Source organism: Patagioenas fasciata, chromosome 5 (assembly GCF_037038585.1).
Source record: "Patagioenas fasciata isolate bPatFas1 chromosome 5, bPatFas1.hap1, whole genome shotgun sequence".
In the NCBI taxonomy this organism is placed as follows: domain Eukaryota; kingdom Metazoa; phylum Chordata; class Aves; order Columbiformes; family Columbidae; genus Patagioenas; species Patagioenas fasciata.
In genome coordinates this window covers 51,938,541-51,950,815 of record NC_092524.1, presented here as the reverse complement: position 1 = coordinate 51,950,815, position 12,275 = coordinate 51,938,541, and the positions used below count along the sequence as shown (strand labels likewise).

The window sequence follows — 12,275 nt, the reverse complement described above, 5'->3', positions numbered from 1 at the left end:
TTGGATCCCATCTGCTTAAAATTAGTCAATTGGTGGTTATTAGAAAAAATTCAGTTCTTACAGTTTGTGTACATGGCATGAGGTTAGTCACATAGTTTGTCCTTTGCAGCCTTTGTTACTATTTTGTTCAGTGATTAGTTTTAGTAGAATGATTCAAGGAATGGCATACAACAGTTAAACTTGACACTGCAATAAAAACAAAAAAGTATCTTTCACGAGGCTGGCACATAAAAAAATTCTGTCTACTCCTGAAAACTGAGAATGCAGTCATATAAAGCATTTCTTTAAAAAAAAATATTTCTTAGAATATACAATTAGATGCATACCCTTGCAGCTGTTTCCTATGATCTGTGCAGTGCTTTGACTGAGGGAGTGCAGAAAGTGCTGTACTGGTCATATACCTTGTACAAAGAAAGAGGAATACCTTATATCCAACTGTATGGGTTTCTTGTTAACAAAAATGTTGATTAACTATGTATTGTGAACTGATGTACCAGTCTACTGCCGCCACAGTAACTTAGTTTTCAAGTCTTATCACATCTTAGACCAAATTCTGTTATGGATACTTCACAACTAATTTCATTAAAGGTGTTTTCTAGACACTCACTTTTGTAGGCTGTTAGGCCATTAGTTCATTTTGGACACAAGTTTGGCACTAGACTTTTTGAGTGACTTACAAAATCCTTTCCAGAGAAAATACAAATACACTGAATTGTGACACAGCAGGATACCTTGGCAGCTATGTCAAGGTGTCTTGTTTCTTTGGACATGTTAAGTAACAAAACTCTGATGGATGTGTGGGTGCTTCAGATTTTGCTAGTGAAGCTACTTAAATCCCCGTATAAACTTGTTCAGAGAATCCTTGTGCTTAGAATCCTTTTAAAATATCCCATGCCAATGTTTGCTCATCACAAATCTCAGCTGAACTTTTTTTGAAGCTCGGAAATGAGCTCATAGGGTGTTCTCTTTATTACAAAAACCCCTCGGGAACTAGAAGTTTTCTATCCTATTTAGCCTTGGGCAGTGTGGGTTTCAGGCTTTTCTTTTTCAAAAAGAAAAGTGATTCAATAATTGGGTATAGGCTAATGAAGAAATCACTAAGGATACTAGTGGGATCCTAAAGGATAATCCTAATCATAGGTAATTTTTGCTGGTAGGGGAGGAGGGGGAAAATGTGTGTGTGTGGAGACTTCATGTAGAAATTTCTAGTTCTTCAGTGTGTGTGTTATAGAAGCAAAGCTAAACAGAACTGAAATTACTTGTTTGCAGGCTGGAATAAAACAATGCAAGTAAAATATAAGATGAATAGCAATAAATTGTGTTTTTGTGTGGTTTTTTTTGAGCTGCAAGTTTTATTTCTTCACTGAATAGATGTTATGTTGCTTGGAATGCCTATGAGACTGAACTCCTTGTAAAACGAATTGCCAGAGAGAGAAGGCAGATCTTGCTATAAATAAGACTCATTTCAGTATGTCACTGATTGACTCTTCTTTGAAACTGGTTTTCTGGCTTTCTCTATGTCTTGTAAAAAAAATTGAAGTGTTCTATTTGCTCAGTCCTATGTCCTGTCACTTGAAGGTTTTCTGTCTCTTTGCCTTGGCTTCTTGATGTGGGGAGGATGAATGTGGAGATCAAACTGTTGAATGTAGGGGCAGCATTCTACTTGTTAATGTTCTAAGTGCTGTTGAATTGGAACTAAGCTTTTGACTTCTAGAGCTAAATGCTTAGTTTAAAATTTGATCTTAAATCACTCAAATATTTGCTGAAAAGTGTCAGCCTTCCCTCTGTTGTACATGAAAGGCTTTTTACTTAACACTCATTTACTGTTAATTTGCTTACACTCTTCAATGTTGTGTGGCATCTAATCAGCATGATAGGGGTTTTTTTTTTGATTTTTAGATAGATTTGCACTTTGACACTTTGAAAAATGTTTATTTACTGAAGTGTCTGGTTGCACATCAGACATTTTCTGTAATGTCTGACAAATATATGACATAGACAAACTCTTAGTTACCTTACAAAATTTTACTTGTCAGAAGTTATTTTAGTTACTTCATCCACTAAAGCACTAGTTATGTTTCTTATTAAGTAGGAAAAGATTGGAAAAAAAATATTATTCTATTTCTTATAAATTCTTATTCAAGAAGATCCTGTTCTTTCAATTATATTTTTTAATATTGTAATCTTAAACTAACCCTAAAATTCAAGGAGTAACTGTACATAAACACAAATACCAGATGTGCGGGAACCATTCTGTGTGTTTTATTATTGAGTGCATTTTGATTGTCTACCGTTCATTCTGTGTCTTTGGTACTTATCTTTCAACATGGAAGTTCTTCAGCCTGTCTAGTTATTTGTTCTTCTGAGCTGTCTCTATGGTTAGGCAGTTTTTCCTAATATCTATCTAGCTAGAAAGCTTTATATTGCAAGGACCTAGCTACAGTAAATTAGTATTTCTACTGTTATGAATTTTTCTTCTGGTAAACTTTATGCTTCAAAGGCTTCAAGCAGCTGAACAGAACTTCATTGCTACTTTTCTTCTTATTATTAAGTTTTATGTCCTTTAGATTTAGGATTTTATTGTCACCAACACTTAGACTTCGCTTTGTGTCCTTACTTGACTACACATCAGAATAGAAATGCCTCTTATTCTCCTTCACATTGCTGGAGGGCTATTACAAGAAATTATTTAAGGATTCATGCATACTGATCTTCAAATGGTTGGAAAAATCATTCTTATGCATGCGCACAGCACATAGTACATCATCCTTCTTCTGTATCAAAGATTGAAAAAAGTATTTTTAGACTGTGGACTGGTGTCCTTTTTCAGGTGCAACTGTATGTGGAAGCTGCTGAAAATGCCTTTTTTTTTGACTATTCAGATAACACATACTTGTATAATGCCAGCCCTGTATGAGCTTGGTTCGTTCTTAACTGTTAGAGTGGGATATATTTTGTCTAAAGTTCCACAGGCAGATGTAAGAGGTTTATCATCTTTGACAATGAAATAGTAAGGAAAAGCTGGAAAGACACAATAGGACTTCTCATTTGCTGGCATGTTTGAATTCAAAGCTGACTGCTTTCTGTTTTGTTGTAAATATGCAATTACAGGTTTATGCATTATATTCCTGAAAATTGAGACATACGAGAGCCAAGTAGTGGGTGAACCTAAATATCAACTATAACATCAAGGATGTTTTTTGTTCAGTCAAATAGCCTGTGAAAAGAATGCTTAAGTTATCTTCACTTGAAAAGGACAGATGTTTGGCAAAGATTTCTGTTCTTCTAGAGAACTGCATGGTTACAAGGTCTTTTCTGTTTTAAAGCTTAAATTCCTTTCATCTCAATATACTTTTTTGGGGGATCAGGTTAACTTTCATTTCTTATCACTTGTGGAGGCATGTCCACTTCTGCATTCATAATTTTTAGATCAACTTAACCAACTTTATGATAAAACCATTACTCATGTAATGATTTATGTGTATGCAATGGATGGAGTCAGTATGTGGAGAGTGTCTCAGTGGGGTACACATATGCACATGAGGTGTCAAAAGTAATCCAAGTCATGAGAAGCCCATTTATGTGCAATGGCTGAATGTCACAGATAACCCTTCACTGTTAAAAATTCTTATCATTAAGTTTGTTTTAGTTGTCATTATGCTCTCCGTTGAGAAGTGAGAACCTACCTGTCTTGGTCTGAAGACAGATGCTTCCAATGACTCCTCCTACAGTTCTTAAATTGTTTTCAGTCTTTAATTTTCATGTTGCTTGGTTGATGAAGGCTGTACTTTAAGTCCTGTTATCTATTACTAAGGTACTTCGGCAGTCTTTGGACAGACTGGGTCTAAGGAACATTGGCATCATCGCTGCGGATGGAGATTGGAGCATTTCAAAGGAGATGGTAGTTGATCCCTATCTTAACAATGCTGTTGAGGTAGTCGGGTAAGTGTGGAAGAAAGGAGGAGTTTCACACATTGCTTATTTCTTCATTTCTCTAAGTCTTCATCTCCATTTTGAGAAGTCATATAATCTTATTTCATACTTCCTAGCCATTCAGAGTTTTTTCATCATCCTGTACAGTGGTGACATGTTACTTTTTCCTGTCTTCCTCTCTTCTTTCAGTTTAGTACATGTATAAGGTAACCTTACCACTCTTCCATCATTTCTTTCAAATGTTCAGGTAGGATCTGTATTTTAGACCTCTTATTTTAGCACTAGCAAATGACAGGAGACCTCTCTGCGTGTGCATCTTCAAAGTCAGAAAACCCTTATGACTGAATTCTCGGTCTGCAATCAGTTTTGATTTCAGGTGAACTTGAACTTTCACCCTGGAATTTATCACCATGGGACTTCCTGTGCTTGCAGCATTCCCTGTTACATGTCCTTTGAGATTTTTCTGATCATGTGTTAAAGCTAGGAGTGAGTTTGTTGATTATGTCTGGTAACAGTACTAGAAGTGCACACACAGTAAAGCAGAAGTGAAAACAACAATGCAAAGTATTTTTAAAAATAATAAAACCGTCTCAATTTTAGCAACTTAGGAATGCCTGCGGTTGCAGGTCTAGCAAATGGTAACTTGATTGTTTGCTTGCGCTCTTGCTCCATAATATGCTTTCTTACTACCTTGCTTCTGTCAACTGGTTTGATACTTACTCTACTGCTCTTGCTTTCTTGGTAATCTCTGATTTCTCGAAACTACAAATACTTTTCAAAAAAAATTACAGCATTTTGCCAGTGGAAATGATCAATATGTCTATAAATTGTTCGCTTGTGTTACATTTGTTAACTTGTTTACCACTGTTGTTAACCTTATTGTGATAAGAACATGCTTGGTGTCACTAGTGTCCAATTTATCTTTATCTATATGTAAGGGGGTGTGATATGCTCATAATTGTTTAAACTAATGCATGGTTCAAAGGTTAAAGAAAGTCAGTTCATTGGGGATTTTACGAAGAAACTGCTTTCATATGTATTGAGCTTGTAAACACTGCTTATCTGGAAGTGGCTGCCTGAGAAATACCAATTATCATGCCAGCATTGAGTAACTCACTTGGTTTAAAAATGTATAACTTTCATAGGTTGGGCAAAACTTGCACATCAGCAAGTTATAGTGCATTAACAAATGTTTTAGTTATGATTTCCATGCTAATGAAGCCTACAGAATGATTACCCTGATAGTGTATGGTTCTTATTTCTTAAAGAGCTTGGATAGAATCAAGACTAGCAGTACCTGTTTTGGCTTGTAGGCTTTGGGAGCATCAACGTGTTTTAGTTGTTCTCCAAGATGAGAGTTCTTTTTGTCAGAGGTTTTTCTTGAATGTCATACGGATTTTTCCCCAGCTTTATCACCCCTGCTGATCACAAAAATGAAGAGTTAGGAGAATATTTCCTGTGCAGTAGTGTTGTTATCTATTAAGAAATTAAGGTTAGTACAAAATGAGAACACCATGTTTCTCAGCCAGTGCTGACTTCAGGGCACCACCTACCAGAGTTCTTGCTGACCTAGAAAAAGATAATACTGTTTAGCTGTCTGTCCTTCAAATGCTCAGATTCAGAAGGTTGCTAAAAGTACACTATATCTGTATGTCTTTTAGATAACCATGTGTAGCAATTTGCAAAATTTGCTAGTCAGTCTGTTTTCCTAAATAGCCTTAAATTATTTTCTCAGAAATCCTTCCTGTACTTTGTTCTGTAACTTCTTCTCAAGTATAACTCTCTCTGTGACTTTTTCTTATTTCTTCTATTTTGGAATGGAGACCTGGGATTAAAGTTACATTTTTTTTAATTTAGAAATTATGAAAATAATTGAAATGATTGCTTGGGCGTCCATCCAAAAAAAAGTAACTGGCCCTTCCCCTTTTTTGTGTTTCCTTTCATTTTCTTTTTTCCTTTACTTTCTTTTTTGCATCAGATAGACAACGTTTGTTGTAAGAGAGAAAGATAAATTGACTTGTCTAAGACTACGCTAAGCTGATGAAAGAATAAAGATTAATTATAGAAAATGCTGTCTTCTGAATTTATTTTATGATTTTGGACAATGCTACTTTTGCAGTCATTTCAAACAGGATTTTTGTATTACATAGTTCAAAACACAAGGTAGAAACTTAATTTTGGCTTTATGTAAGTGATCTTAAGATGTAATGCTTGTCTCAATTTAAAACAATACATTTTACTGGTAGAACAACCTTTTTATGTCTTAGTTTTGAGGGTGTTATCTGAAATTAGATAGGATTATTGACTGATTTAGTTTGCACAGGACTTGTGGAGGTCATCTGCTTGAACCCCCCCCTGCATCAAGCAGGTGCAATTAGATTATGGTGCTGAAGCTTGTTCAACTTTAGTGTCTTCAAAACACCTTTGGACAACTTATTCTATGTGTTTCACCATACTAATACTGTTTTTTCTTTTTTTTTTTTTTTTAAATTTCCTTTTCGGTTCATATACCTGAGTTTTTCATCAGTTCACAACCTGTACTGTTGCAAGGGGTCCCAAGTGGAAGTGCAGGAGTTGGTGTTTGGATCTCTTGAACCTGATGAGGTTCCTGTCAGCCTGTTTTTTGCAGCCTGTTATTTCTCTCTAGATAACAGCCTCCCCTTTTCAACGTATAACCATTGCTGTGGGTGAAGCCTGGTACACAGCTCAGCCCCACACAGCCACACTGTGGGATGGAGGAGAGAATCAAAGGGTGAAAGTGAGAAAACTTGTGGGTTGAGCTAAAGACAGTTTAATAGGGAAAGCAAAAGCTGTTCATGCAAGCGAAGTAAAATGTGTACTTCCTTAGCTTTATGAAAGTTATTAAACAGTATTTGCCCTCATATCAGCCTATGGGGACATCTTTAGCAATCTGGATCCTGGTTGGACTTCTCTATCAGTGTTGATGGGAGACTTTGCTGAAGTTAAGGTGTATGACATCCAGTGATTTCACCTTGCCTGCACAGGTAGTCATCTTGTAGAAAGCAGTCATGTTGTCAGGAATGATTTGGGAATGGCAGCATGGATTTACCAAGGGCAGTCATGCTGCCATTCCCAGTCGTACTCCTGTCCTTCTTGTGCTTGGGAATGGCTTCCAGGAAGACTTCCTCTATAACCTTCCTGGGGATTAAGGCTGGATTGATGTGCCTGTAGTTTTTCAGATATTCTTTTTTGAGGATGGGCATTATCTCTAGTCATTGGAACCTCCCCAGTTGCTAAATACTTCAGCCTTTGTATGTATGTCAAGTCTGCAACCCAAATACTGCCTTATTCTAATGCAAGATGTAACAGGAAAATACAATGCAGCGGTAATACTAACATCATTGTGTTCAAAGTTCTTAAGACTTTAGGGCAGGAAATCTTGACACTTCAGACTACTGTCAGACTGCATATAAGCTAGGTCAGATTCTGATCTGTGGAAAAAATCTTGCGACATGGTTTCCTGCAGGTAGTGTTCCCTGTTAAAGATGATTATATATGGTAGAAATACAGATAATGGTTTGAAGGTAGGTAGGCATTTGATGTTGTCTGAATTTAATAGTACAGCAAATGCTGTTTAAGGGAACTCTGGATTTCAAGAGACTACATCATTAGGCTTGGTCTTACGTGACATTTTAGATTTGTTTCATGGACTTTCAAGGCATTAAAATGTCTCGGGGCAAGTATATGGTGGTTGCAGTTTTAAAACTTGAAATACAACGCAGTTGAGTAATAAGGTGTGTATGTGTCTCAAGGTTTTTCCTGTTCTTATGTTGGTTGCATTGAGGAAGAGCTGATCTCACTTACGTTGCTTCACTGTTAAACTGAAATAGTTGATTAGCAGGGAGAACAGGGGGAATCAGCTCCTTTTCATAATTGTTTACTGTGCTTCCACAGGGTTTGAGAGTTATAATTGTTGTCCTTGCCCTGTACGTGCTCCTTGTAGCGTAACCCTCAGCATCGTAATACCCAAGTAGGTGATCTGCAACTAGAGTATCTTACATGAAACGTGATATGCTTTGTCGTTAACTTTATTTGCAGTTTTGCGTGTTTAAGAAAATAAGAACTACATGTTTCTCATGTTTTCTTTTGTCATGTGCTTTAGGGTTTGGCGTGGTAGAGGAAGGTGTCCTCTGAAGGCACTTTGTGCTTGACAGTCTATCACATTTTGTTTGATGTAACAGTTGTTGTCCAAGTTGTGAAAACAAGAATTGGAATGTGATTTGGTTTTTGAAATGTACAAATAGTGCTGAAGAGAATGCTACCTTTCTTTTTGACAATTTGAAAAACATTTTTTTTATTTGTCCTTTCTCTCTGTTCTTTGCTCTCCTCTTTTTTCAAAGCTGTTGAGATACACATTGGATAAGCACGGTCTGCAGCAGGTGAGGATCATAGCCAGCGATAGACTGTGGGAGCCCATTTCCGTTGTCTTGCTGCTTGACTCCGAGCTCCACGGAGTGGTCGATGTGATTGGGTAGGGGGTTCTCTCTTTTTTTTCTTTCTTGGTGGTTTGTTGGTAGTTTGTCTTCATCTTGCTTCTTTGTAACTAGCACAGCCAAAGATTTACCTCTCTATACTCTTACCTGAAATGAAAGGATCGATACTATAATCTTTCTTACTAACCCACATCAAATCATGTGGGCTGTTGTCCTGGTGACAGCCTCAACCTGTTAATTGAATTGTGAGTCTCCTGCCATGTGGAAGATTTGTATTGGCTGTGGTTGCACTTTTGACAAATTGAAGGTTTTCTGGACAACAATATTTATTCTGTGGGTTGTTTCGGTTCCTTTATTTGGTATGCAAATAGTGCTTTAGCTTTACAGCTTTGTATAGAGCCTTATATTACTGATTTCTACTTGTCTGTTACAGGAATGGGTGTGATCCAGAAATGGATTTGGCCTATGATTCTTTTTAGTTGCTATAACCTCTTGATTCTTAGTTCCTGCTTTGTTTTGATGGGAAGGGTGTGTTTGTAAAGCATCAAAGCAACTGACTTGGTTTTCTAGTTCTGTTTTTTAATACATAGCACTAATATTTTGTAAAAGTACTAGACTAAATTTGAGATTGATTACTGACTTGTCTGCTGAATGGAAATGTCTGAAGACGTGCTTATTAACTTTTCTTTTTACAATAGCTCTAAATTTTAGTTATTAGATTCCATAAACTTGCTTCACCCAATCACATGCTTCAAATGTGCCTGTTCCTTGTTTCAGCTTGAGTCTTTTCCATTCATCATTATGTATCTGACCAATAGGAGGTGTAGAAATCAAGATTTTGCCTCCAAATACAGATAGGCAGTCAGCACCGCCCCCAATCAATCCTTCCCCCATTTTGAAAAACAGGAAATATCCTGGCAGCTTTTTGCGAGTGGTGTCTTGGATCATGTGTGGATCAACTCATGAAAACAGTTGTGAACTCACTCTGGACAAATGCAAATCCACTGCAGTTACCATGATCCCAATGCAGTGAGCATGCTTCCTTTCTGTTTTTTGGCAGCTGCAAGTGTGAACCCAGAGGCAGTTCCTGAAGCTCAGCTGTTTTTACACTATCTCAGTAAGCTGTAGTTGCTTAACTCTTCGCAAGTCTAAGTTTTACATCTCTTCTCTACTTCGGTTTTAACAGGGAGATGAAATACTCTCTTGTGTAATGGATTATTAGTTGGCTACGTTTAGTGGTGCACATCTCGGTATGGTATCTTGTAAAAAAAATTCTTGGCTTGCTATTTTTATTTGAAACTATAAAAAGTGTTTCAGATAACCAGGACTTTACGTGAATGTACATAAAATCAATTTTGGACATGGTAACATAATTTGTGCTCTGTGAGGTCTCTCATCAGACAACCTGAATGGGAGATTAAAGCTGCTGCTTCTGTTTTATTTTGCTCTATTTGCATCAGGCTTCACCTGAAAGGTGTTGTAATGGCTAGGAATTAGAGAGGTCCCTGAAGACACACTGTAAAACTATTAATAGATGTTCACCCACATAGGGATGACCCAGGTCACCAAAGCTCTTTGTAATATGATATTTCCAAACAGCTTTTCAGAGCTATTATGTTTGCATTAATTTTACCGGTGAAATGAAGTATAATTAATTTTAAAGGAGTATTACTCCTACTTGGAACACATTTAAATTACATTGTAGCTCTTGAAAACAGTGTTTTTCAAGAATGGACTTGCAAATTCCACCGTTACTCATAGGAGTACTTTAAATATGCTTAGTTCTTTGTAGCACAGTTAAACCAGTTAGATTTTTGCATGCTATGCAGTTCGAGGCTAAACTGTTCTGACTCTACATGTTGAACATTTCGCCTTCCCTTCCTGCTATTAACTGGAAGAATACGGCAAGTGTTTAGGAAGTGGCAGTGAGTTTAGGAGTAGCAACTTTTATTTTCATCTAATATGAAATTACTGTGCCATTAGATGACAACTCAAGTCTCTTTGGTTAGAAGCATCAGTGTTCTTAACCAGATCTGTTCTAAAACCACATTTGGCTAGATGTGTCACAGAAACAGCAGCCTTTTAAAGACATTTTTTAGGCCTAATTATGCTCAAGTTAACAACCTAAGAGAAACAGGATGATGTTATGACATTTCTGCATGATGGAATCACGATGTGGGAACTGTAGTAGTGGGAGTTCAAAGTGTTGCAAGTTGTCCCAGGCCTGTGTGCTGAGACAGAATGAGAAGTAGGAAAGCCTGTGCTGTTACCTGCTGACTTCTGTTTCACAGAGAAGTTTCTGAGGACTAGATTTTTGAGGTTTTCATAGGTAGTTCTTTTCTGCAAACCTTCATTGTAGTGAAGGTATTATATAGGCTGATCTTTTAAAGATTTATCTAATTTCTACAGTCTTTTACTGATGCATGACAGAAAAATGGTGGTAAACCTTGCAATTTTCGTCCTGATTTTCCCCTTCCTCTCCTTTGGGCCATTGCTATATGGAAAACAAAAAATAATGCAAAGTTTTTTTGTTTTTTAAGTAACTTATCGAAATGAAGTCACTGTGCATAATTGTGCAAAGCAGCATTTGCAATCAATCAGTAGAAGAGCTTTTCTTAATTATTATTACTTTCTTAATATATCTGATTTACTTTAGCAACTGTGTTGTGGTGTGGTTTTTTTTTTGTTTTTGTTTAGTAAATGACAGTGGTTTGAAGAGCACAAATACCCATAGCTGTTGATAAATTCTTTCCTTGTAGTGATAAGAGATTTAAACTTGTGTCACCGTTGTTATAATTCTGTTCCTGCTATTCATTACCTTTTCTCTAGAAAGATCTGTTCTTTCCCCTCTTTCATGACACACATCACTTTTTCCTCTCTCTTTGCAATGGTCTTCTGTTGTAGTGTGTCTGACTCTCTGCCCTTTTGAGCAGAGAATCCAAAATCCCACTGCTTCTGCTGAAGCATCACATTTAAAGGAATGATGCATAAACTCTACTACAGTTCGTCTTTTCAGGCAGCAAGAAAGATAGGCGTTTGGGAGTCTCTGGCTTTTCCCGAAACATTAATCAGGATACTCAGGTGTCTCCAAATGGTAGTGGTCCTTGGGTTGACCAGTTATTTCCTGGGAGTAATTGGAGTATAGTTGTTTCTTTGTAGGAGTTTTCATTTCCAGAGAATTAAAAAGATTGTTTTCACTACTGAAGGAGCAGAGCACACTGTTCTGGGCACAGCTAATCTCCTGTCCTTTGCTGCACACCCTGTGTTAGTTGTTGAGCCTGTCGAGTGGCACAAGATGTCTAAAAGAGGACTGTAATGCTTTCTTTAAATGTAAATCACATACTATCCAACAAATCCAGCACATACAGTGTGTGAAAGCCTTCACTATAATCTGATAGCAAATGTTTATTTTGTGCATTTGAGTGGGTCTTTTTAAAGTATATACTCTACAGTGCTATTAAGAGTTGGGTTTTTTTTAATGGATGTACTTATTTTTTAAAAATTAGTTTTCATATGGAATAGGAGTTATGCGTTCTTTAGTCATGTCCTTTTAAGGACTAATTTAGATACTACTGAAATTAAAACAAAACCCCTTGGTTAACAGCAGTGTTAGTGAAAAGCAAATACAATGTAAATGACGTTCACTGGCAGCGATAGAAGTTGCATCTAGAGCAGAAAAAAATCATTAGTTTCTGAGCTGGTGCTGACACTGTTTTACCTGATTGCATACCCATGGGTCAAAATGAGAACGCTATAAGTGTGTGGGCTTTAAGTAGAGCAGAGCTGTCAGTAAAGGTGCACTGAAGAATGTTTGTTCTCCCTGTAACTTCACAAAAATAAGAAAATAAAAAAGTGGGGGGTGTTCTAGAGGGCTTTACTTATGATTGC

General features: G+C 36.9%; 1 protein-coding gene across 2 annotated transcripts in view; it reads left to right on the top strand.

Moving 5' to 3' along the window:
* Nucleotides 1–12,275, top strand: part of GALC (galactosylceramidase) — a 39,960-nt gene that overhangs the window by 10,085 nt on the left and 17,600 nt on the right. The window contains exon 7 of one of the 2 annotated variants that reach the window (XM_065838420.2): nt 8,295–8,425. In XM_065838420.2, coding sequence (XP_065694492.1) covers nt 8,295–8,425 — 131 coding nt within the window. Of the gene's footprint in view, nt 1–3,814; nt 3,943–8,294; nt 8,426–12,275 lie in introns of both variants that reach the window. The other variant, XM_065838421.2, reaches the window with a different exon arrangement.